Here is a 25656-nt window from a genome sequence, read left to right on the forward strand (position 1 = left end):
ATACATACATACATACATACATACATACATACATACATACATACATACATACATACATACATACATACATACATACATACATACATACATACATACATACATACATACATACATACATACATACATACATACATACATACATACATACATACATACATACATACATACATACATACATACATACATACATACATACATACATACATACATACATACATACATACATACATACATACATACATACATACATACATACATACATACATACATACATACATACATACATACATACATACATACATACATACATACATACATACATACATACATACATACATACATACATACATACATACATACATACATACATACATACATACATACATACATACATACATACATACATACATACATACATACATACATACATACATACATACATACATACATACATACATACATACATACATACATACATACATACATACATACATACATACATACATACATACATACATACATACATACATACATACATACATACATACATACATACATACATACATACATACATACATACATACATACATACATACATACATACATACATACATACATACATACATACATACATACATACATACATACATACATACATACATACATACATACATACATACATACATACATACATACATACATACATACATACATACATACATACATACATACATACATATATATATATATATATATATATATATATATATATATATATATATATATATATATATATATATATATATATATATATATATATATATATATATATATATATATATATATATATATATATATATATATATATATATATATATATATATATATATATATATATATATATATATATATATATATATATGTATTTAGAATTTTTAAACATTTGAACATTATGTTTTTGGGATTACGGAGGAAAACTGATTACCTGGAGAAAACCCATGCAGGCACTGGGACAAACACTACCAAGGATCACATAACAGAAACGCTACAGAAGCAAATAGAGCAGAAAACTTGAGAGAATGTTAGAGGACAGTGGAAATGAGAGAGAAAGAAATTCTTTAAGGAGCTCCTTGAGAGTGTAAAATAGGCAAGCATAAGTCACAAAGAGCAGAGTGACTTCAATCCTGTATCTGCCATCCCTCAGCCCATCACTGCCTCTCAATTAAATTCTAATCAATGGAAAAGCCTCATTATCCTTTCTGCCTGCAATGCTGTGGAATTGATCTCTGTCCCAGTGGTACAGTTATACAATACAAGATTATAACTCAATGGTCAAAAGGGCCATTGTTGGTGTGAATAGGATAAGTCGCATAGAAAAATTAGATGCCTTATTTCACAGCCCTTAAAGGGGAAATTTAAGAAGAATTTTTTGGTGGATATAAAAATATAATCCGTAAACCCGGCGGCTTGGCGAAAGAGTGGTTAGTGTCTCGGCTTCACAGCGGGGGACATTAGTTCAAATCCAGGTGGGTCCACCTGTGTGGAGTTTGCATGTTCTCCCCGGGCCTGCATGGGTTTTCTCCCACATTCAAACATCTCATACATGACCAATCCAGAGATGATCAGTTGCATCATACAGACAGAAAACTAAAGACTGACCCAAATCAAGCAATCTCTGCAGCCCTGCTGTCAGATTGACTTGGCTTTGAATTTGCCCTGTAGCGCTGACCTTGATGACCAAAAAGCAAGGTTTTGTGAAGGCTGTGAAACTTGGCATTAATATTTTAATCAAGTATTAGGTCTAAACGTACTGGTGGAGCAATGCAATCCAATGGCTTGTTTGTTATTGATCCATGAGTGTTGGGCTGATCTAATCACAACACATCATGCCTGCATCTGTTCTTATGAACTTTTTTTAAGATGTGTGACAACATTTTTGTGGTCCAGGGAGACAAAAGCCCCAGTAATCCCACCTCTTGAGTGACGGGTCAATGTGGGAATTTTAAGGATACATGATTTTAGCCTATTTGAGATGATGTGGAAAAGACCCATCAAACTACGGTGGGGAGTAATCAATGTTTCTTGTGTTCTCAACTGGGGACCTTCATTCACTCAAAACACCTCTACTTTAACCATGTGATTAGAATGTACGCTTCACAATTTTGTGATCAAGGGTTCAAACCCGAGTGGGTTCTAACTTTCTGTTAGGAGTTTAGTTTTTTCTTCATGTACCTTTATCCGTGTACTCTCGTTTCTTCACACGTCCCCAAAACTTTGCATAGTAGGCTGGCGGAACAATCTGAATCGGTCCTAGGTATGAGTGTGTACATAAATGGTGTTTTTTTTTTCTCGTTGGATTCTGCAATTGGAGCCTATCCCAGCCATCTATTGGCAAAAGGCGGGGGACGCCCGGAATTGGTGGCCAACCAATCACAGGGCACCAGGAGACGGACAACCATATACGCTCACACCCATTGAAACTCCACACAGGAACACCCAGACATGGGATCAAACCTTTGATATCAGAACTGTGAGGCCAACTCACTTACCACTGGGTCACTGGACCACATTGAAAACATCATTTTCAGATTAATTTCTCTGCACTCCTTGGTATTATACTAATTATTGTATTCAGTGTGGGGGATAAAAAAGTTATGGACAACAAACTATTCTACAAAATGTCAGGTCAAATTCAAAACAAAACATTATGTGAACAGTTATGGACTCCTTAATAATGAATGAAGGAACCACACGAAAGAAGGATGGGTGCTGAGGCAAATTGCAAATAGCCAGAACACTTAGAAATAGTTACATATGAAATGTAGTTCTGCCAGAATTTTCTCAACCGGGAAGACAAAACTGTAGTGATGCAATCATAACTACAAAAACCCAAAGCATTAGTGGTTGCATCATAATCATGTCCCTGTCATCATGTCCCTGTCAGACAGAATATAGCAAGGTAGTTTGCAACACTAGCCTTTGCTTTGTTGTACACTTAAAATGACAATGGAAATCCATCAAACGTGCCAGTTTAAACAGTAGTTGCAGGACTTTTCTTATTTCTTTACTTTTAAGCACGTATAAAGTACATGGACATTCAGTTGTTTTTCTTCAGCCTGACAAGTCCTCTTAAGTAGTCTTTCATGTTAATGGTGGATGGGCAGAACTATTTTTTGTCACTAGTGCCAAGTGCTGTATATTGCTTCGGTGGAGGAATATAAGTAGACAGAGTCGACTAAACCTTGTAGACAATAAAACATGAACAATAACATTTTTCTTGAGAGGCCCATGTCCTAGCCAGCATCGGCTCACGGTTTGTTCAGAGTTTGTCACAAGAGGACATCCTCACAAAGTATTTCTCTGCCCATGGCAGCCGGTCATACTTCTTTATGACCATTAAGTATGACTTCATGCAACACAGAACTTTCCATCATAACAGAGAGGCGAGTGAAACAAGGAAAAGGCTCATCTTAGCAATATTTAATTGATGGCACTCTCTGCCTACATCTCTCCATCTGCTGTCTTTTAGTACAGCTCACTGCCCTCATCCACGGGGTGCTGGGCTAGGCTATGCTAATGCTCTAAAGATTCTAACAAAATAGTGTTGCTCTTCTAGAGAAACACTACAAATGAAACAAACAAGGTAGCCCATTTGATGGCTCTAATTGTGTGCATTGCATCTGAATTATTATTATTATTATTATTACGCAGTGAAATAATTTTGAGGCTATAACTCAATTACTTGCTCAAAAGGTCTGTAAAATAGAAATTTTGCATGCCAATTTCTTTTGTAATTGTAAGTTAGTGTTTCTGCATCCATCTATTGTTAATTGGAGTCCAGTTTAGGCTCATTAGTGAGCTATCCATTATCCAAGATGACTTTGAGACTGAGGGGTGGATACACCTTAGCCAGGTCACCAGTCAATCAGAGGGTAAATATATACAACGCAATCACTTACCTTCGAATAACTTTCCTTACAATGACCACCAAATACCTCTAAAAATTACATCAAATGCCTCATACATACTGGACATCAAAGCATCGAACCTTAGTTCAGCCTCACCTTGCTCATCCTCAATAACATCACTGAAATGAAACTAGCCATAACTCAAATTCTCAAAATACAATCAATTAACCCTGACATACTGTTTCACTTCCAGTCCATATCAGTCTCCCGTTTCTGTCTCTAAACTCACCTGTCTTCTCAACACCACTTTCCTCATTCTCCAGCCGATCTTGCCCTCACCTGACAGTTCAAAAATTTCATTTTGTTGTCAATAACTTGTTCTTGAAGACATTTTGTCCATTTTTCAAGGTTGCTTGCAGTTGCGTATTTCAACCAAGTGAGGTCCAAATCATTCACAAAGAGAATAAAGGAAGATATGATGGCACTACTGTTTAAATTGTTAATTTTGTGAAAAGAATTGAAATAACATAAAATTTGTTGAAATGAAAACAGAGATTGATAGAGTAAGGCTGTGCGATACAGAAAATATCACTTCTCCAGTTATAGCTCAATTTGGATAATGATAGCAATGTTCCCTGATATAAAACTTTGAAGATTTGGTGAAAAATAACAAAATTTTAACAGCTTCTACCCCACGCCCTTTATTTTTGAGTTAGCGTTAATATGACTTGCTACAAATTTTGAATGGATTAAGTAGCATTGCAGACTAAGACTATGTAGTGTAAACAGCATAGTAGTATATATATTTTATATATTAAGATAGTATAATTGCATTAATAATAGGTTATTATTTCTAATTGATAGACAAACTAATTATCTTCTGTGTGGATTATAAATATTATTCTTTCCAATTGTCTTGCGTGAAATAATTACATGTGGTTGGCATTGGAAGCCACTTGGCTAACTCAAGATTAGAAAATGGAACATGGTATTACTATGGCATATGGAATTCCATCAATGTAGCAAGTCAGTGAAAAATGGGTGACATCAGTCAGCAGCTGTCTATCAATTAGGATAATAATGATAGACATGTAATATGGTCATAGATCGTTTTGGCAATATACGTCTATCAACATACATAGTTGCACAAGAAAAACATGACTGCCAACAGCTTCAGCGTTCCCATCTAGGCTAACACAGTCCGCTCTTCTATCTGAAGCAGTTGTCTTTTAATCATTCATTTTCTGAACCTCTTTATCCTCGTTAGGGTGACAGGGGTGCTGGTGCCTATCCCAGCTGACTTTTTGGAATGTGGGAGGAAACCGGAGTACCCGATGAAAAACTGGGGGGAACATGCAAACTCCACTCAGGTGGACTGACCTGGATTTGAACCCACTACCCAAACGCTGTCAAGCCAATGTGCTAGCCACTAAGCCGCAGGGCCGCCGCTAAGCTGTTGTCAATTCTTACCAAATGACTCTAGATAAGATAAATCTGATTCAAATGCGTTATAACTTTTCATTTTTACCACGTCAGGTCAAGCCATTCAGTTGATTTTATTACGGAGGAAAGTGATTATATAGCTGCTGACATGGCTGTGATACAGTTTAAATATAGCAAAAGAGATGAAAAGGGATAGAGCAACTGAGTAATGGGACATTCACTGAGATGTAAATGTGAACTATTGCTAAAAGATAGGAATACACATACCTGTCAACCTCGGCCAATTTCTCCCCTTATTAATGATACGATCCATCAGAAAATAAGAAAAGCTTTACGGTCTGCGGTAGGAAAAAGATTGGGGGACCGCTGCCCTAGACTGGTCGCCAGTCCACTGTAGGGCATGCAGAGAGACACCAGCAGGAATCGATCGCATATTTGCCCACACCGAATCAGGCTAGTGAACCTCTACACCATGAACCTGTTTCCATAAATTTCAATGGTGACATATAATGGCAGGTTTGGGTGAGGTTTTCTGACTGCTGAAGTTATCACAAAGCACATGATTTACCGCTCTAAGACTATTGATTATCACACAATTAGCATGCAAATTGGATAATAACAAGTAGTGGCTAAATTGTTATTGAGAAAAAAATGGTTTACCCCCAAGCATGCCTTCATTCGCAAAACCACACAGGAATAGAGGTGGAAGATGTCCTGTTTTTGTCATGTTCTCAGTTTTCTCTCCTTTTCAACACCTGGTTTAGGTATATGAGAGGGACCAGGCGACACGCCTGTTGTGCTTTGGGAGCACTCAGTGTTTAAGGATGCTTTTCACAGGCAGTTGCTGTCGGATTATTGCTTTGCTTAACGCTGTGTGCATAGTACTTCACCTTCAACTTCTCCTGTTTACTTGAGTTTGTAAATCTTGTTGTTGCTCGCTTTGTTGCATTTTTAATAGAGTTTGCTATTCATTGTTTCCGATTTTTCCGGCCGATTTGACGTCTCCTTGTTTTTTTTTTGCCGTCCCGGTTTGTGCCGTGTTTTTTTTTTGTATGTCCAATGTACATTGATTGACTGTAAGGGCTGAAAGTGATCGTTTGTTTGACAATGGCAGTAAAACATAATCGCTCAATGCCAGCCATCCTAGTGAAAACGGATTTAATGTCCATTATTGTGAATTGCAGTGAAATGGGGATAACGAAACATCCCCACATGGTTTCTCGAAGTAAGAAAAGACAGCAACACTGCTTGCATTAGGTAGCATATATATTGAATATTTTTGTTCATTTGTCTGTCCTTCCTCTTAATTTTTTTCTGAATAAGTAGCACAAGATAAACAAGAATGGGAGTACAGAAAACTCCCTTTAGACTAATTTAAACTGTTCAGCTCATAAAGGTAGTCAGATTCCCAGTCCTCATGTCTAAGCTTTTGAATAAAAAAGGTTATGAAAAAATATTTATTCAGGGTGATAAAATAAAAAAATATGTTTACTTATTCAGAGATGTGTGAAAAGGTGTTTGAACTAAGTCCCTTCATTTTGTATGACCATTGCGGATGCTTTTGTGTAGAAAAGTAAATGTATTTGCAAGAGAGGCAGGTGTTTGTGTACCCTTGCATAAAATTTTCACTGAGCATCAACATTGTTTTTCAACCTTTCACTACTGCTTCTGAAGGCCTGAATCTTGTCCAGACCCCTGTGTATTCAGTCAAATCACATTAAAAAAACATTTTCATGCCAATTGAACCAGAAATTGTTTATGCCCACAACACACTTTAAAAATAATATTTGTCTTTACTTACCGTTTCTGTGATTCACAGACACAAGTTGCATTTGTATTTTTAATGTGCTGTAGAAAATACCTCCTTCCAAAGAAACAATGAAACAAAAATACAACAAAGTAGATGGCCCGGCAGCTTTAGTGGTCAGTCTCACAGATCTGGGGTCCCTGGTTCAAATCCAGGTTGGTCTACCTGTGTGGAGTTTTCCCACGTGGGTTTCCTCTGGGTACTCCAGTTTCCTCCCACATTACAAAAACATGGTAGCCTGATTGGACACTCTAAATTGTCGCTAGGTATGGGTGTGAGTGTGCCTGGTTGTCTGTACCCATGTGCCCTGCGATCAGCTGGCCACCGATTCAAGGTGTCCCCCGCCTCTGCCCCAGAGTTAGCTGGGATAGGCTCCAGCACCCCATGTGCCACAGATGAGGGTAAAGCGGTTCAGAAAATGAGAAATGAATACAATAAAGGTCATTCCTAATCTGGACGCGGTTCTAACATATCTGTGTATCAAAACTAACACAAACAAAAAAAATCCTGCTGGTGCCATTGATGAATGCAAAAAATGTAAATGAAATATTATAACTCAAATCAATATGCTTAATCACTAACTCAAGCTATTTATTCATTAAAATACTCCATACCTTTCCAAGGACACATTCATAAAAGTACAGTGTATGGAAACCCAGAGTATTGAATTGTATACCAAGTTCTATCATTAATTCGTACCTTATCGGCCATGATCATGGACGAGCCTCCATGAATGCCCAGGATAGGTATGAGCGTCTGGGAAGAAATAAAATCCAATATCTGGGCAATGGCCTCCTGGTCCGTGCCATCCCCAAACACCACACCATGGATCTTTGTCCCGGACATCAGGTCACACATGTGGGTAATGATGCTTTTTGGGTCAGTCTCATTGACAAGGAGACTGACCACATTGACATCAACTGGCTCCTCTTTGCTCCATAGTGCTCGGATGTCTCGGTCTGAGATGTATCTTGTGCACCCGAGAATCACAGCAATATTTAGGACTGGCACTTTTTCAGAGGCACCTCCACTTCGCTGTTTTTGAGCCACCACGGGATCAGTGATGTAGGTCACCACCACCAGTAAAGTTAAGAAAAGCAGCACAGCATGATTGCCACAGCCCCAGCCACTGCTCCTTCTACTCCTCCTCTTGCTTCTGTTGCTGCTAAGGGACATAGTTCCGAAACACTTTAGCCCCTGCAAGACAGAAAATACAATTTGTCAGATTACCACTCAATTCATATTAGTGAGACATATATGAGTGGGAAATGGATTGCATGTTGCTGGCACCTGAGCAATGTACAGGATGAGAAACAATTGTACATTTTTCAGTCACGAATGCTCGGTTGAGATGAGTCAAACAGAGGCTGTTTGGGTAGGCAATATATACAGTGTAGTATATCTTGAGGTTTCTATTATTAATTATTAAAGTGTAGGGATGGTAATTTTGTGAACAGGTTCCCAGTACATTGAGTTATGGGAATTGTTTGTTTACTCAGCTAGCGGTTCTGTATACTGATATCCCCCACATTTCAAATTTGTTTCGTAACCTGAAGAGTACCCTAAAGCATAGTTAGATTTAATGGAAAAAAGGCTATAAAATACATCCAGTATAATTGAATATGGTGACTACATTTTTCCATACAGTATAAAAAGAGATTACTGAGAATTTTCACTAACAAAGGTACAGCTATAAAATACATCCAGTATAATTGAATAAGGTGAATATATTTTTCCATACAGTATCAAAAGAGATTACTAAGAAGTTTCACTAACCAACAAGGGACCGTATCACCCCAAAGTGTTATGGTTCCTTTCTACAATTTATGCTTCTTCACTAAGTCATTTCCCCACAAGTTATTGTTCAAAAGATGAATAAAATAATCAAATAATATGGCCCCATTGTGCTCCTGAGATGGTACAGATGGTTGTGTGTGGGATGGTTTTGCCTGAGAAGTATGATAATGCGGTGAGAAGATGCGTGAATCACTGTGATGAAGCCAGGTAAGACATGTAAGGATGACATCAGCTACTCTGCACCAACCAGGGCAGAAAAGTACATCAACATCATGGTCTTGCATGATGTACAATTTACACCCTTATCTCCCTTGAGAGATGCTCTGGACAACCAATGCTCAGGGATCATGAAAGATTGAGTCTGTATGTCTGTGTATACATCTGGGTGAGAGGGGAAAGTGTGTGAGAGAAAGAGGAAGAGACAGAAAGAGTGAGAGAGAGTGTGAGAGAAAGATAGGGGAGAGTGAGAGAGAAAGAGATGAGAGAGTGAGAGAGTGTGAGAGAAAGAGATAAGAGAGTGAGAGAGAGTGTGAGAGAAAGAGAGAGAGAGGTAGAGAGGGACCGTCATAGAGAGAGAAAGAGAGAGAGACAGAGAGGAACATTCATAGAGAGAGAAAGAGAGTTAATAAGGACTTGAAGCAAATGGCTAGGTGATGTTTTGTTCTCCACGCTTGACAAATTATTGTCGCAGTGACATAATCGCAACCATCTTGTTTTGTTGTTACTGCTGAGCTTGCTTAAGGAAATATGTATCTATTTTTAAATTTAAATTTTATAATTTGGGCCACCTGATAGTATTATGGTTTTCTCACCTGCCTTCCTTAGGTGTGGGAAAGGATAGTATTAATTCAAACTCGATGCTTGTATGTTTCTGAGTGTGAATGGTTTCATGTCTATCTGTTCGCCCTACGGCTGATTGGCGACCAGTCTAGGGGGTGCGCGGCTTTTTACCAGAAGTCAGCTGGGCTTGACTCCAGGAACCCCTGTGAGGATTTGCGGTATGATGAATGAATGTTGATAGTGTAGTGGTTCACTCGGTTGACTTCCGTTGGGCCAAGCGTGAGATCAATTTGATATAATTTTGAATGCGGATCGTGACCAGTCTTGTGTGTCGTCTGCCTTTCGCTCAAAGCCGGCTGCGATAGGCTCCAGTAACCCCTGCTACTCTTGCGCAGTGCGGATGATAAATGAATGATATTAAAAAAATGATACAAAACTTTCAATTGCCATTAATAGACCTCATCCATGCCCATTTGGCTAGTCGATTACACTCAATTCGCCCTCACTTCCTACACTAAAGGGATTCAACATTCCATAAGTAGTACCACCAATTGACCTGAGGATGTCCGGTTCTCCATTCAAGAGTCAGTCAATTGGCTGTTCTGCCATCTATAATTAATGCATGTGAATGACAACACAATTTAATCTACTATCATCGAGCAGTCTCAAAAGTCCAATCCAGTAGACGTAAGTGATAGTAATCGTTCATTTGCCCTTTAAAGTCAAAATGGAATGGAAGTCTAAGAATGTTGACGGCAGTCAATGGGTATAATATTGTTTGAGCACATGAGTGATTCATTCAAATCCTGGTCAGTCCAAAGGAGAGATAGCACCTAATGGATTTTCATCTCTAATCTATAATAGTTTTACTTGAAAATCATGGGGGGCTGCCATTTAGCCTTGCTCTGAACAATCAATCAGTTGGCTCCATGAGGAAATTAATTTTGTTAGCATCTATGCCAACAGTCTAGCTCTAATGATGCTGTGATTATTTTCAGGACCACCATAAGTACATTGACAGGTAAATCAATCATTACCATAATGACTTCGCCCATACAGTGAAGCAGTGGTGTTGGGAGGCGTTTACCTCATTAAATATGGACTGAACACCAAACATCTTTGTTGGCCACCAATGGGTTTATAGCCTTATCAATGGCCGCCAATGAGTCATGCTTATCTCATCTAATGCCTAAGAAATTCTTAAAATATTTTAACTTGTTCTGCATTCGGAAGATTCGCTGATTTTAGATTTAAAACAGCAGGTCAAACCCAGCACAGGAATACAAGTTGATGTTCGCTCGATAAAAATGTGATGTGTGTATACAAAATGAGTAGGAGGGAGGCAAGTAATTTGCCAAAAGTGCCCAGTGCCTAAGATACATTTAAAGAAACAAAAAAGATGTCATATCTGAGCCTAAATCCAACCACCATATATTTATGAAATCTCTGCCATGTGATGGTGGTGCTTCATGTGGGAGCAAAGAGTTAAATTAGCTGAATTATCCATAATTTGTGGTTCCTTGAAAGAGTCGCTCCTTCCTTCATTCAAAGCTTCCTTGTCATCGAGTCACATATTAAAAGTCAAATTTACCAAATCCACGTCTGGAAAAATAAATAAAGCAGACAGATTTATTGGTTGACTCACCCTCTGGTTATGTCTTATTCAGTTCTGATTTCTTAATTGGAAAACAAATTCAGTAAGCCTGGTTATAATCGAACTCAAATGCTGGGCTCAAAGATTGCCGCTAGGCCAGCATGCTGAGTTGGGAAAAACACTTCACAATGAAATGATCCAATTTAATTATATGAGGCTAAAATTTCATTTTAGCATTTGACTCGGGGTAAGTCTTAAGCATTGTATAAACAGAGAGAAGTAAAAATGGGGGCAAATGCATTTTACCTATTAAAAATGAATTATTTTTTAAAAAAAATAGCTCTCATGCAAAGACCAAGGAAGCAAGTAGAGTGAGCATACTAACAACACAATCCAAATTGGATTGAAGCAGTATGCCGTCACACAGAGGCTACCCCTCTTTTGGCACCACAACAGTGAACAATGTTTGGCAGGCATAGCCGTAATCATGGATACCAGTCATGCAGACACAATAGACACACTTTCCTGCTAAAAAAAACACCAAAAAAAACATATATAGTATGATCATTCTGCTCTTGTCTGTATTGTACAGAACTGATTTTGAAATTTAAAAAAAGCGAGAGTTACACACTCTATTTTTATAGTCTGCCACATTACCACGATATTGGTTCATCTCTGCCAAGCCTGTTTTCCAGTTCACACATAACCAGCTTTGATTTGCCTCAATAATTCAGCATGCATTATCTTTACATGATGATTAATTTGACTTCATTTACCACTGTGGTCATGATAGTACTTCCCTATATCTCCCTAACCAGCATTAAAAATAAATAAAAATAATGTATACATTGATGCTTATAATTTATTTACAGTCTGCACCAAAATAAAAGTTTTCTGATGATGGTTATGTATATATTGTGCGAGCATAAATATTTATCTGGCTTTTGTTGATTTCAGAAGATTGCCTTTGATATATTTTTTTCAGATTTTACAGTTCATTTTTATTCATTTACATATGTCCTATGCTTTACCTTTTGTTTTTCTTCTTCTTTGTTTGCCCCAAGTGATTATATAACTATAAAAAATCTCCATATTTGCTAACTGCATTGCTTACTACTGTGCAGTTTATCAATTGCATAAACCATTCGAGAAGAAAATATATTCTGTCGTTCCACCAATTATGCACCATTCATCCATATAACGGTGAAACTCAATTCGCTCCCAGGTCAGATCATCTGCAATTTGTTTCTCTTTCTCTGGGTCGGGGCCAGCTGGATATGCCTGGAACACTTCCAACAAGGGGCTGCCCGAGGGGTTTACTGGAATCATACACCTTTATAACCTCAGATGACTCCTTTTAGCGTAACAGGGCAACATCCCACTGCAAACAGTGGTGCAATAGCTCATTTTCCGAGTCTAGCTAGTGTATCCTAACTTGTCAAGATAGGAGATATCAAATACTAAGACATCAAAGAAGAAACTTGATGGACACCTCAATTCACCTTCATTCAGATGACATCATGAAGCTTCTATTCAAGGGTGAACGTTATCCTCAAATAGTTGGACCAAATCATCTGCCTTGATTGGTATATACAGTGTTCCCTCGCTTATCGCGGTTAATGGGGACCGGGACCCCCCGCAATAAGTGCATTTCCGCAAAGTAGGGGTGCCCCTTCAAAAATGCTTAAAGAAACGTCTAACACGTGCACAAAAGCACCACCAAGCAAAAACATCATAGTACTCCGTATGGAGGATCTTCTGCAGTTTTTTTGCACGTAAGAAACATCGTTATTGGGAGTTGTGAATATTGTTTTTTTTGGGCGGTGAAGATGCGCCTGTAAACAGCCATGACGTCATCAATGCGATTCCTGAACTCTTACCATGTTATGGACCATTTCTTTGATGCAATTACTAATTCTTATTGAATATTTTGTTTCCACCTCTTCTAAAATGATGTAATTTATAATTTTAACTTAATATGTTTACATTTTTTATTTATTTTTTCCTGAAAAAAATCTGCGAAGCTCTGAGTCCGCGATAGCTGAAGCGCGAAGTAGCGAGGGAACACTGTACACAGATCCCAAAACTAATAAGAACAATTCACAATTCTAAGCAAGCTATTGTGAAAATATAATCGTACTACATAAAACATGCATAATAAAGTTCATTAAAAATGTCAAATAAGTGTCTTTCTTAACACATTGCCCTCCATTGACAATGATAAACATCCAAGTCATTTAAGCTGGGAAGACTGATTTTGAATGTTCATGTTTAAGTATCTTATGGTGTTAGATGTTCAATTAATTTTGATTCATTTTCAGCACTAAACATTCCATTCAAAATTATATGGACTTCTAGCGACGTCAATGGCAGTCAATTAGTTAACATAGACGGTGTGTTCCTTCATAAAACATTTACATATCTTTAAAACAATAAATCAACTCTTGGTGGGAGCATATTGATTACCTATTTGATTACAAAGTATCACAATATATCACCAATTTAAGACATATTGTAAGCTCCATAATATTCAATCAGCAAACTATACAAAGTTATTCAAAGAAATGCATTTTATTGCTCATGTTGTTTTACACACAAAACTGATTTATGTAACCACCTGCCAAGTCTTTCATTATTCATTCAACGTTTTTATATTCTTTATTGTTGTTTTTCTTTTTTTCTGGCAGATTGTGCACCACCATTTTGAAATGAACAAAAAGTGGAATCCATTTTTTTCCTTGATCGTTAAAGGGTTACAGGTCTTAAGTGCCAACTTTTAAACAGTCATAGTTACGTAAATCCTATCCTTGAAAGGCTGCTAAATTTGATTTTAAGGATTCCATTCATAAAGACCTCAGTTAATGTCTGCACATAAGGCTATTAACTTATGACAGAAGCATATTATTAAAAAATATATATAGAAAAGAATTTGGGTTTTTGCTAAGCTTTTTTTGGGCAGCTGTGAGATACAAACTACAATGACTGACCCTATAGTAAATGTACAGTGTTCCCTCGCTTCTTCGCGCTTCAGCCTTCGCGGACTCAGAGCTTCGCAGATTTTTTTCAGGAAAAAATAAATTAAAAATGTAAAGATATTAAGTTAAAATTATAAATTAAATCATTTTAGAAGAGGTGGAAACAAAATATTCAATAAGAATTAGTAATTGCATCAAAGAAATAAAAAAAAAAAACAATATTCACAACTCCCAATAACGATGTTTCTTACATGCAAAAAAACTGCAGAAGAACCTCCATACGGACTACTATGATGTTTTTGCTTGGTGGTGCTTTTGTGCACGTGTTAGACATTTCTTTAAGCATTTTTGAAGGGGCACCCCTACTTCGCGGAAATGCACTTATTGCGGGGGGTCCCGGTCCCCATTAACCGCGATAAGCGAGGGAACACTGTAGATAGCAAAGCATACAGCTAAAAAGGTTTGTGCAATGGGTAGACATGTTGAAACCTGAGCCGTAACAAACTATTACTTCCGCTGGGCTTCTTGTGAGGGCAAATGCACATTTGCGCAGAGCAGATGGCAAAGAAGAGAGTAGAGGCGACAGTAGAAAGATGTTAAATTACATTAAAACACATTTAGATACTGGGGCTTGAGGTCAATAAAATGAACATCCTTCAACCCCATCAGCTCATTACTTTAATCTGAAATACTTTTACTCTATTGTAAGAAAGTCAATGCAATGAAATTATTGTGACTGTGCTTGTGTAGCTCCATTACAAACAGAATGTGACAATGCTTTGTTTTATGGGACTGAGGATAGCTTGTGTTGTGCTTTGATGGGAAGATCTGAAATAGTACAACATTTTCAATTTCGGGATGGTTCCTTAGCTAGGAAAGCCCGTTTCAATCAAATAAGAGCCATTATACAGGTTTTAGGAAGAGAGTTTAATCAAAATGCCTGCAATCAAATTAAAAATGGATGCAAGAAATCCAATTTTATGACTTTCTTCAATGAGTTTTCAATTAGTACAATCACTTCAAATGATTAGTTTGACAATAAAAGTGTGGTGGACCGCAATTAACGAAAACTAGAGTTTGGACCATGAGTATGCTGAGTTGAATGTATATAGTTAAGGGTTGCCACTGCTCATTTAAATGTCATTGTCAGTCAATGATAACATTTGGGCAGTCGTGCTTTTATTTCCTGTGAAACCATTTTATATTTAATGCGTATTATTTGCAAGTGCGAGGAGTTTAACAACTTCAATGGAAGCTACTACGTTGAGGCTTTTTTTATGTTTGGGATAATATAGTTTCTTGCCATTATATTGCAAAATGTATAAATAATAATAATAAATAATAGTGTTGACAGTTTACTTTACTAAATGTCACATTAAAAGAAATAATGGGTTGTATTTTTTTTAGCAAATTTAGATTGACTATACATTGCAGACAGACAAATAGCATTGATGTTGTTACAAATATTAAATACACTAAATTGTATATTAATATGCCGAGCTACTTCACCTGCAAAATTGCTGATTCTTTTTGTGATAACGACATGTTTCATAGCTACACATCTATTTTTATTATGTATATATATGTTGGATAGAAAGTTAAGACCTGTTCAAAGCTGTCAAACATTTTTTTGTCAGGAATGAGAAAGACTTTATGACATTAGCACTAATCAACATAAACACGTTTTTTTTGTCGACTGCAGCTAATCAAAAGTGTTTAAAGGTCAAGAGTGCATAAAAGTCATTCCCTAGCTATCATGCATCTCCAGGTGAACCTTGCATAAAACATGACCTTTTTGGAACTCTTCTTTTTAATGTATCAGAATAAGCGGACATATATGGCAACTCCCTGTAACAAAATACAGTCAAACTGGGACTTTGAGATGTTGTATACCATGTTAGACAGAGGATACATCTCAGTGAGACAAGTATAGCACTTAACACTGGAACGCAACTTACAGAGTTTTCAATTTATGTAACCTATTGTCAGGTTAGGAGAGAATAGGGAGAGCATGCAAATTTTAGCAGACCATGAAATAAAAATGGGGTCGATTATATAACTTTGACATCAGTATTCACCCTAAAAAGAAAAGAAAAAAACAGATCTTATTTATCCGTTTTTGAATTATTTGTGTCACTTGGCAGATGTCTAAATCAAGGTTTGACATAAAAAAAAATGTTAAATATACATATATAATGGTAATATTGATGACTAACAAAGCAAAAAATTATCGTTTGGCTTTCTTTCATGATCAGCTGAACTCATTCCAGATAGAAGCTTTTGTAATTCAGCTTTTTAGCATTTAATTGACTTGGGCAGGATGTTTACAGACAGGTTATTTTAAATCTATACATCTTGATGAGTGGTCGCAGCCAATAAATGATGCCGCAGTCCTCCTTTGCCAAAAAAGAAAAGCAATTGTTTTCTTTCAAAGGGCGTTCTGGGGGTTAGACTCTGAGGGTACTAGACAATTTATTCATCCATATACAGTACATGGAGCACACTACAATATTCCTTCTGTAGCGTGGAATTCACAAAATGATTCATGGAATGTGGCCTTCATCTGTTGCCACGTAGCATTCAATAATTTAAGATTTTATGAAATTTCATCATGTATAAGGGATTCACTTCATTTTAACAGGTAAGCAGCCAAACTAAAAAGGGAAAAAAAGGTTTAGCGTTGGCCTCAATCTATATGGGGGGATATGGGTTAATACTTTATTTCCTTTTTCTGTCAAAGAAATATGGATTGGCCCTCCATGGGCTGCAGCTGACGCCTTTACAGAGAAGGGAGGAGGAGAGAACTGTGCTTCAACAACGTGACCAGAGCCCGAGAACAGGAGAGGAGAGCAGGGAGGTTCAATTCGGTTCAATGAAACCAATACAATACAAGAACGACCCCTACTGGATGTTAGAGGGATTGCGTTTTGCGCCCACGGCAGAGATGGAACGTTTTCATCAAAATGCCCTTTTCCCCCAAAACGCAAATATACAATTAAATATAGAAGACAGACAATTCTGAACTAAAACCATGTTTCTAAAACTGAAATTTTTTAAAAAAAGAGTAACGATAGTTCTGGGACGTACGTACTGACATTAAAAGTTACCCGAGTAAGCTCTTATCGACTCCTTTTGAAGGAAGCAGAATAAAAACGTATTGTTCCCTGTTTTTTGTCACTTGTTCTTTTATATTTCCTTCAATGCGACATGTTTTAACGAGTTGACCGTTTTGTGTCATATATGGATGGATAAGAATAAACTTGCACAATTAGGCCGTGGTTTTAATTTGACATTTTCAGTCAATGAAATGTATATTTTAGGAGACAATAGGTGTCCAGGTACAAGGGAGGTATTTTACATTCATGCGCTTCATAGCATCCTGCGTTCTCCTCACTGCGCAACTGGATGAGATATGAGCTAATTAGAGCGTACACGATGCAGAGCTATTTTCTTCTTCTTCTTTTTTTACTTTGAACCATTGGTAAGATTGTTTAATTATTTTCCATCCTTTTTTAAAGCCCTTTCACCATAAGTGGTGAAGTGTGGGTGCCGCACTTTGGCTCGGGGACGCCTGTGGGGAACCCGCAGAGCGCATCAACGAGGAATGGGGGGTGGGGGGTGGATCGAGGGTGGTATTGTATCCCCGACATGCAAGATCCGGATAAAAATGAGAACTACTCACAACATCTCCCTTTCACAGAGCTCCAAAATAGTAGCGTGAGATGCCAAAATAGTAGAGTAAGATGCCATTGTAACAGTCCCCCTTTTTCTTTTGGGAAAGCGTGCAGCCTCGGATGGTGTTCACTCTCAACCACTGCACAGCAGGCGGGTTAACAAACCACCCGATATCTGGAAAAAGCGACAATTTCCAGCGTGTCTCCCCCAAAATTGAAAAGAAGGGAGTGAAATTCCACGGTGTTCAGACTTTCTGACGGAGCTGCTGCTAGTACTGCAAAGAACATCAATGTTGTAGTAATCCAACCGTCATTGTGCGTGCGCCTGCGGCGGATTCTCCACTGCAATCTCTGCTGGCCCCGCACATGGTGGAGGGCTCCAGCAGCCTCAATGAGATCACAGCTCTCGGTATCCTGTCATAGCCGTCCCGGGGCTAAGGAGAAGGAAGAGGCAGCCTGGAAGCGCGCGCGTTTATGGACCAGTAGAGAGCTCCTAAAGCCTGCGCAACGTGCATGCATGCATGCATGGGACCCGCTTCTTTCTCTTGCCATCTCGCGCTAGCGCTCGCTTCACTCCCTCCCTCCTCACCCCTCACACTAACTCGTCGTGCACGTTCGTGTTTGTGTGCTTGAGTGTAGTACGGTGTGTGTTGTGTGCATTGAATGTGCTTTGGTGCGTGTCTATTCCTACACGCGCGCTCACTGCAGATACGAGGGATGCTGGACTGATGGACCTCTCTTCTTCTAAAGCGTCTTCATGGGCAAGAGGTTGGATGAATTGCAAAATGCACGCGTCGTCCTTTATTTATTTATTTGTTTATTTGACATACAATCACGTTAAGTAGCCTTTCTTCATAGTGAAGAAAGAAAATGCCCTTTCTTTTGGGGATTTTTTTTAGAGTCAATTCAGGTTGAAAGTAGAGCACATGCAGCAGAGCTGATAAATGGTGCAAAGAAGCAATGGTGCATATAAGGATCAATGCTGATGAAAGTCAACTACTCCATCTTGAGTCATGAAGACTGAGCTATTAAATAAACCACATTAGTATGTGCTGTTTTAGGGGTGGAAACTCTGGGTGTTTTTATAGGATACAATTTGGATACCAAGCTCACATTAATGATGATCTCGCTTGCGAGATAATGTGATCCAACACTCATCTGCTAAGACTTTTAAAGAGAAAACCAACCTAATTTTAAATGGAAATATAAATGGAAAATGTCTTCCTTCCAGAGTATAAACATATTTCAATGCAACTTATCTGTACATCAATACAATGAGACTATTCATTGCAACATTCTTCTCCACAAACTGGCTTCTTAGCTCATTGCTTCCCATTACAATTAATTTTCACCTGGTAAATTTTACTTTGAATACTTATGTTTGAGTGCCATAACAGCCAATGAATGGCCGCGTCATGGTGTAGAGGTTCACCTGCCTGATTTCGATGCGGGCAGGCACGGGCTCAATTCCCGCCAGGGCGGTATTTGATTGTGAGTGTGCCCCATGGGTGACTGGTGACCAGAGTAGGGTGTAGTCTGCCTTTTGCCTGTAGTCAGCTAGGTTAGGCTCCAGCAACCCCCGCAAATCTGTCGGGGATCTGCGGTATGGAAGATGAATGAACAGCCAATGAGTTCACGGACACACCATTCTAATGGAAAATGCGGGTATATTGGGAAATTTAGGAAAATATATTCCTTCAGCATCAATATCTTGGTTCTTTTTTAAAACTGGGTAATCTGTTTCAAACATTATATAGATTCCTTACAGGGCAAACTATGAGGATACTAACTGTTGCAATTTAATGTTTTATTTTCTCATCTTATTTCTCATCTCATTTTCTGAACCGATTTATCCTCATTAGGGTTGCGGGGGAGGTGCTGGAGCCTACCCCAGCTGACTCTGAGCCACAGGCGGGAGACACCCTGAATTGGTGGCCAGCCAATCACAGGGCACAAGGAGACGGACAACCGTCTCACACTCATATCTAGGGACAATTTAGAGTGTCCAATACAAACTAACACAGATGAGCAATGTCAAAGAAATATGTGGAAAATATATTTTGAAAGGACACTATAACACGTTAAATTCCCATTCCCCTAACACTGCCAGTCATATATTGTAAGTATTTTGTACGATGAACAGCTACACTCAAAACATCGGATTTAACAAAAAAATCCAAATTGGGCATCGGACCTTTTCTGTGCGATCGGAAGTATTGTGTGATAATGATGGTAGACATATGTATAGTACATTTGTGAGCATCCGGTGGATGTAATACATAATTTATTAATATCTACGTGAACAGCGTGCATCATACCCTCTGATTAATTGAATGCATTAATGCTAGTATTATTTTTGTGTGGCTGTTAACCCATTCACGGACAGTGGACAGCTATTCCAAAAAAAATGATACTTTAGACCACAGGTGTCAAAGTGGCGACACGGGGGCCAAATCTGGACCACCGTATCATTTTGTGTGGCCCGGGATAGTCATTCATGAGTGCCAACTTTCTGTTTTAGGATAAATTAAAATGAAGAGTAAAGATGTACATTATATTTCCTGATTTTCCCCCTTTTAAATTAATAATTGTCATCTTTTTAATCCATTTTTACCGTTTTTTGTTCAAAAATTATTTTGTAAAATTTAAAAATATATTTAAAAAAAAACATGGTTTTAGATCTATAAAAAACAGAATTTTCAGGGCTTTTAATCCAGTTCTTTTAATCCATTTATATAAAAAAAAATCTATATATTAGATCTAAAATGGTCCGGTCCACATGAAATCGAGTAGGATTGGATTGGATAACTTTATTCACCCCGTTTTCGGGAAATTTCATTGTGGCACTAGCAAGAGGGTGATTAGACAGAACAGCCCACTAACCAACCCGAGTCTCACACCCTTGCTATAGACCTTTCAATCTTTATTGCGCATTTAATGGTGTTTGTTAAAGAAGCCAAAATTGAGTTGCCAGATAAAGGCTCCGCAATCTAAGCCTGCACAACGTGCATGCATGCATGAGACCCACTTCATTCTCTTGCCATCTCATGCTATCGCTCGCTTCCCACCAATCCCCCTTGCGCCTCATTGTTGCATTTCAAAAAAAAAAAAATGATAGAGAATGCGTATACAACAACAATAGTATCAGTATAGTACGTTAGTCTTCAAATGTACGGCTTTCAAATGTCACCAGTATTAGGTTAAATTGGTCTATGAATAACAGTTTTGCATATAAACTAATCAGTCGAATATTGCTGATAATGTAGACCAGATATGGCCGCGATAATTGAACAACCGCGAAGTAGGATCACCCCTATTATTAGTAACACACTAGTCTTTATACATACTCACTCCCCGATGGGATAATTTCGACAAGGTCCTAATCAGTTGAAGGCAGGGGGGATTTTGAATGGCTCTCGAGCAGTGTGTTAAAGTCCTCTCCTCATGCAATCTTCACGGCCGTACTTACGGCGAAAATCACTCGTAATGCTGGTTCATTTTTTTTATTTTTTATTATTAGTAGTTACGAATGCTAGAATAAGCTCAGCGTAGTCTTTCTCCACAGGTGATGTGCATAGAAAAAAATTCTCTCACAACAAAAGAGCAAAAGGCAAGATGTTGTCCTTCATGGCCTTTTATAATATTTGGTATGTCATTCTTCTTCTACAGTGAAATATTGCTTATTCTTCAGGACGGAGATGCACCTAATTCAACGCTGAAGAAGAAGCGAAGCGACATCCACCATCTTTTTTAATCCCCTTTTTTTCCACATCTGGGTTTCAACTGTTTTTTTGTACTTAAAACAAAAATATGCGAAACATAATTATTCTGTTGAGGGGGATTGGCCAGCTTGTCGTCTTTTCGATCTATAGTTACAAGTGTTTGAGAGTTTTGGAGCTTTATCAGCTATTTATGCATTGGATTACATGTGATCACACCATTTGAGAACACATACATTGGTGCATAACATCAATAGTTACATTTAAGCGGCAGTCGGTGTCAACGTTAGAAGCATGCAAACGTCCGATGGATTGGTCAAGCCGATGACAGGGTTTGGGTATCAACCCCGGATGTCGTTTCCAGCGATCAGCCTGGTGGTGACTTTTTGATGGACTGCTGCTGCTGATCCTGCCCAGCTGACTTTGGGCCAGGGGACAGTCTGAATCGGTGGCCAGACGATTAAAGGGCATGAAGAAAGAAACAACCATTCATGCTCAGACTTATATCTAAGGGCCTTAGAGTGTCCAACCAGCCTGCAATGCATGTCTTGTGAATGTGTAAGGAAACCTGATTTACCGGAGGAACCTCACACAGAAACATGCAAACTCCACCCAGGTGGACTGAAGTGAATTAGAACCCTGGACCCGAGAACTGTGAGGTTGAAGCACTAATGCCGTGCCACCCAAACCAAATTTGAATGTTTAAAATTGAAAATGTCTACTGTATAAAATTAATTAAACCATTTTTCCAGCCCACAGTTCTGAGATCAAGGGTTCAAACCCAGAATAAGACCTTCCTATGTGAAGTTTGTATGTTCTCTTTTCACTGCTCGACAATTAGTGTGATAAAGTATATGAATGTGTGTGTATTTGCAGTTGTCAATGCTTGGGGCTGTCCATCAGGGATGTACACAATTGTGTGTTTGTGTGGTTGCCTCGACGTTGATGACATACGGTGGCAGTGGGAGTGCGGGTGTTCCTAGGTCACCAAACATCTGTCTGTCAGACAGCAAAGCCCCAAGTGCTTTGAAATGCGCACTCAAACACATACATTTTCTCATAGCGTTTCCTGCACTTTGTCCAATAGAATACAGTAATACCTTAAGATACCAGGTTAATGCGCTACGGGAGCGAGCTTGAACGTCAATTTACTTGTATTTCAAATCAATTTTTCCCGAAATATAAAACAGCTAAATACAAATAAATCCATTCCCACCAGAGGCTTTATTGAAAGAAGCACACTCGATTCGACATCTGACTCCAGTAGATATCTTCATTCCATCGGGCACAAGTGGGCACACATTTGAATATTAGTGGGTATCTTTCAGTTTAGAAGGAACTTCCAAATATGGAGTTGTTTTCCATGGTTATCTAGTCTTGGCAATTAAACTGTTTTATTACTCATGAGCTGGGGGGATTATGGCGGGATCCTTCTGATGGTACCAGGCCTGAATTAGGCCAGTGCAAGGGGGGGTTTTCTTTCGGTACTCTGGTTTCCTCCCAATCCCCAAAACATGCATGGTAGGCTGATCTGGCACTCTAAATGAGTGGTTGTTGGTCTCCCAGTGCCCTCCAATTGGCTGGCTACACCCGTGCTCGTGTTTAACTGGAATAGGCTCCAACACCCCTCTGTCCCTAAGTGGTACAGAAAATGAATGAATGAATGACAAGAAAAATGATATAAAGATTGAATTAGTACCATTCTGACATTCCAAATCAACATTTTATTTTTGTTCATCCACTGAAGACATAAGATGTCAATTGTTCATTCATTTTCTGAACCCCGTATCCACAGAAGGGTCACAGTGGATGCTGGAGCCAATCCCAGGTAATTAAGGGCACCAGGCGGGGTACACCCTGTGCTTTGCGAGTCAGTCCCACAGTTCTCAAATCGAGGGTTCCATTCCAGGTCCGGACTTCCCTGTGGGGAGTTTGCATGTTCTCCCCGGGCTTGTGTAGGTTTCCTCCAGATACTCCAGTTTCCTCCCACATCCCAACAGCATGTATGCTAGGCTGGTTGAACACTTTAGATTTTCCCTAGCTATGAATTTAATTGTAAATGGTTGTCCGTATGCTTGTGCCCTGAAATTTGCTGACCAATTGAGGGTGTCTCTTACCTTTAGCTTACATGGAAACGATAGGCTTCCACCTCACCACCCTTGTGGGGATCAGCAGTTCTGAAAATTTATGAATAAAAGGACAAAACTGGCATACACACTGGTAATATGACCTTCCCCCACTTACACACATACAGTGTTCCCCCGCTTATCGCGGTTAATGGGGACCGGGACCACCCGCGACATGTGCATTTCCGCGAAGTAGGGATTCCCCTTCCAAAATGGTCAATTTGAATTTAACTCTTTAACTTTATTTTTTTTACCCCCCTGTATACAGTACACCATATAGAATACAGGTAGAGGGAGTGAAATTCATGTTATAACAAAAAAACTGTATAATATGTTGTTTCAATGTAATATTTGTATTTTTTTTCCAAAAAAAATCTGCGAAGCTCTGCGTCCGCGTTAACTGAAGCGCGAAATAGCGGGGGAACACTGTACGCTGTTTGCATACATGAATTTGGAAAGACGGATTTTATTATGATGATTGTAAAGAAGCACCTTAAAGATTGTTGAACTAAGTTGTGAAGTAAAGGCTAGAACTACCTGTAGGTGAAAAAGGCTTGTGAAGAAAAGATAAGCATGCAGAGCAGGCACACACAATATGGAGATTGGTATGAGCCAATCTTTTAAAGTCACACTTCAAAGAAAGTTTAAGCCCAAAAGAGAGAATTTTCTCTGGACACTGCTGAAGTCAGCCTCATCAGTTTAACTCTGATTATTCTCAGATACATTGGAGCAGAGCTGCATTTAAAATCTGCCATCTTTGAATGAGGAGGCAGCCCTGTAGTGCCAATGGTTAGCGCATCGGCCTCACAGCTCTGGGGTCCAGGGTTCAAATCCAGGCAGGTCCACCTTTGTGAAGTGTGCATGGTCTCCCGGGCCTGCGTGGGTTCCCTCTGGGTACTTTGGTTTCCTCCCATATTCCAAAAGAACATGCATGGTAGGCTGATTAAACACTTTAAAATGCCCCTTGGTATGGGTGTGAGTGTGCATGGTTAGTTAGTTCTCCGTGTAGCCTGCGATCGGCTGAGATAGGCTCCAGCACCCCTTGCTTCCCTAATAAGGATGAAGTGGTTCAGAAAATGAGATGAAATGAGTTAACCCCACTTCAGTTTATTGAAGTCATGCTACTCATTCGTTAATGATCATATATTGCCATCTAGCGTTCAAAAAATGAATTGGAGCTGCTGCAGTAGCCTTGACCTGGAAGTGACAACATTTCACAAATAATGCTACTACTGCAATTTATGATGCTGCTTGCGTGTTTTCTAAGCTGTGTTAACCACTCTGGTGTATTTTTTGTCTCTTTCTTTTCTAAATTCTTTTAACTTTATGTTTCTTTTTTATGTATGAGCATATGTATCCCATGCCCTCATTATCTTGCTTATTATAATTGTTCACAGTAGAATGAATATGAATACCTAATTATTTAAATAAATCATAATTCTTGTGGGCCCAGTGAAAGAGTGATTCGGCCACCACATTTGCCTCATATTTCTGAGATCAAGGGATGGTTCAACCAGTAGACTAGTGGGTTCCGACCTTCCGCTCCACTCTGGAGTTTGTGTATTCCCTCCATGCCTGCATGGGTTTTCTCCAGGTTATCCAGTTTTCTCTCACATCCCAAAAACATGCTGACAGAACTCAGGATGTGGGAGTCAAGAAAAGGTGAGGGAAGTGCTGGTGCACAAGTTTTAATAACAAACTACACATACAAAAATATTAAAAGGACAAAATGCCAACTAAACTGGGATTTGCACACATCAATAAAGAGGGAAAAACAGGACTTACGTGAAGGCAGATCAGGAGGAACTAAGCAAAACTCCCTTGCCAGACATT

The 25656-nt window shown here is 38.8% G+C and overlaps 1 protein-coding gene across 2 annotated transcripts in view; it reads right to left on the minus strand.

The window, feature by feature from the left end:
- grin2aa (glutamate receptor, ionotropic, N-methyl D-aspartate 2A, a) overlaps positions 1–25656 on the minus strand; it is a 119831-nt gene extending 94175 nt beyond the window's left edge. Inside the window, exons 1-2 of one of the 2 annotated variants that reach the window (XM_077734907.1) lie at positions 25609–25656; positions 7858–8355 (exon numbers count right to left, since the gene is read on the minus strand). In XM_077734907.1, coding sequence (XP_077591033.1) covers positions 7858–8334 — 477 coding nt within the window. In that variant the 5' untranslated portion in view covers positions 8335–8355; positions 25609–25656. The other variant, XM_077734906.1, reaches the window with a different exon arrangement.

Source organism: Stigmatopora nigra, chromosome 15 (assembly GCF_051989575.1).
Source record: "Stigmatopora nigra isolate UIUO_SnigA chromosome 15, RoL_Snig_1.1, whole genome shotgun sequence".
Classification (NCBI taxonomy): domain Eukaryota; kingdom Metazoa; phylum Chordata; class Actinopteri; order Syngnathiformes; family Syngnathidae; genus Stigmatopora; species Stigmatopora nigra.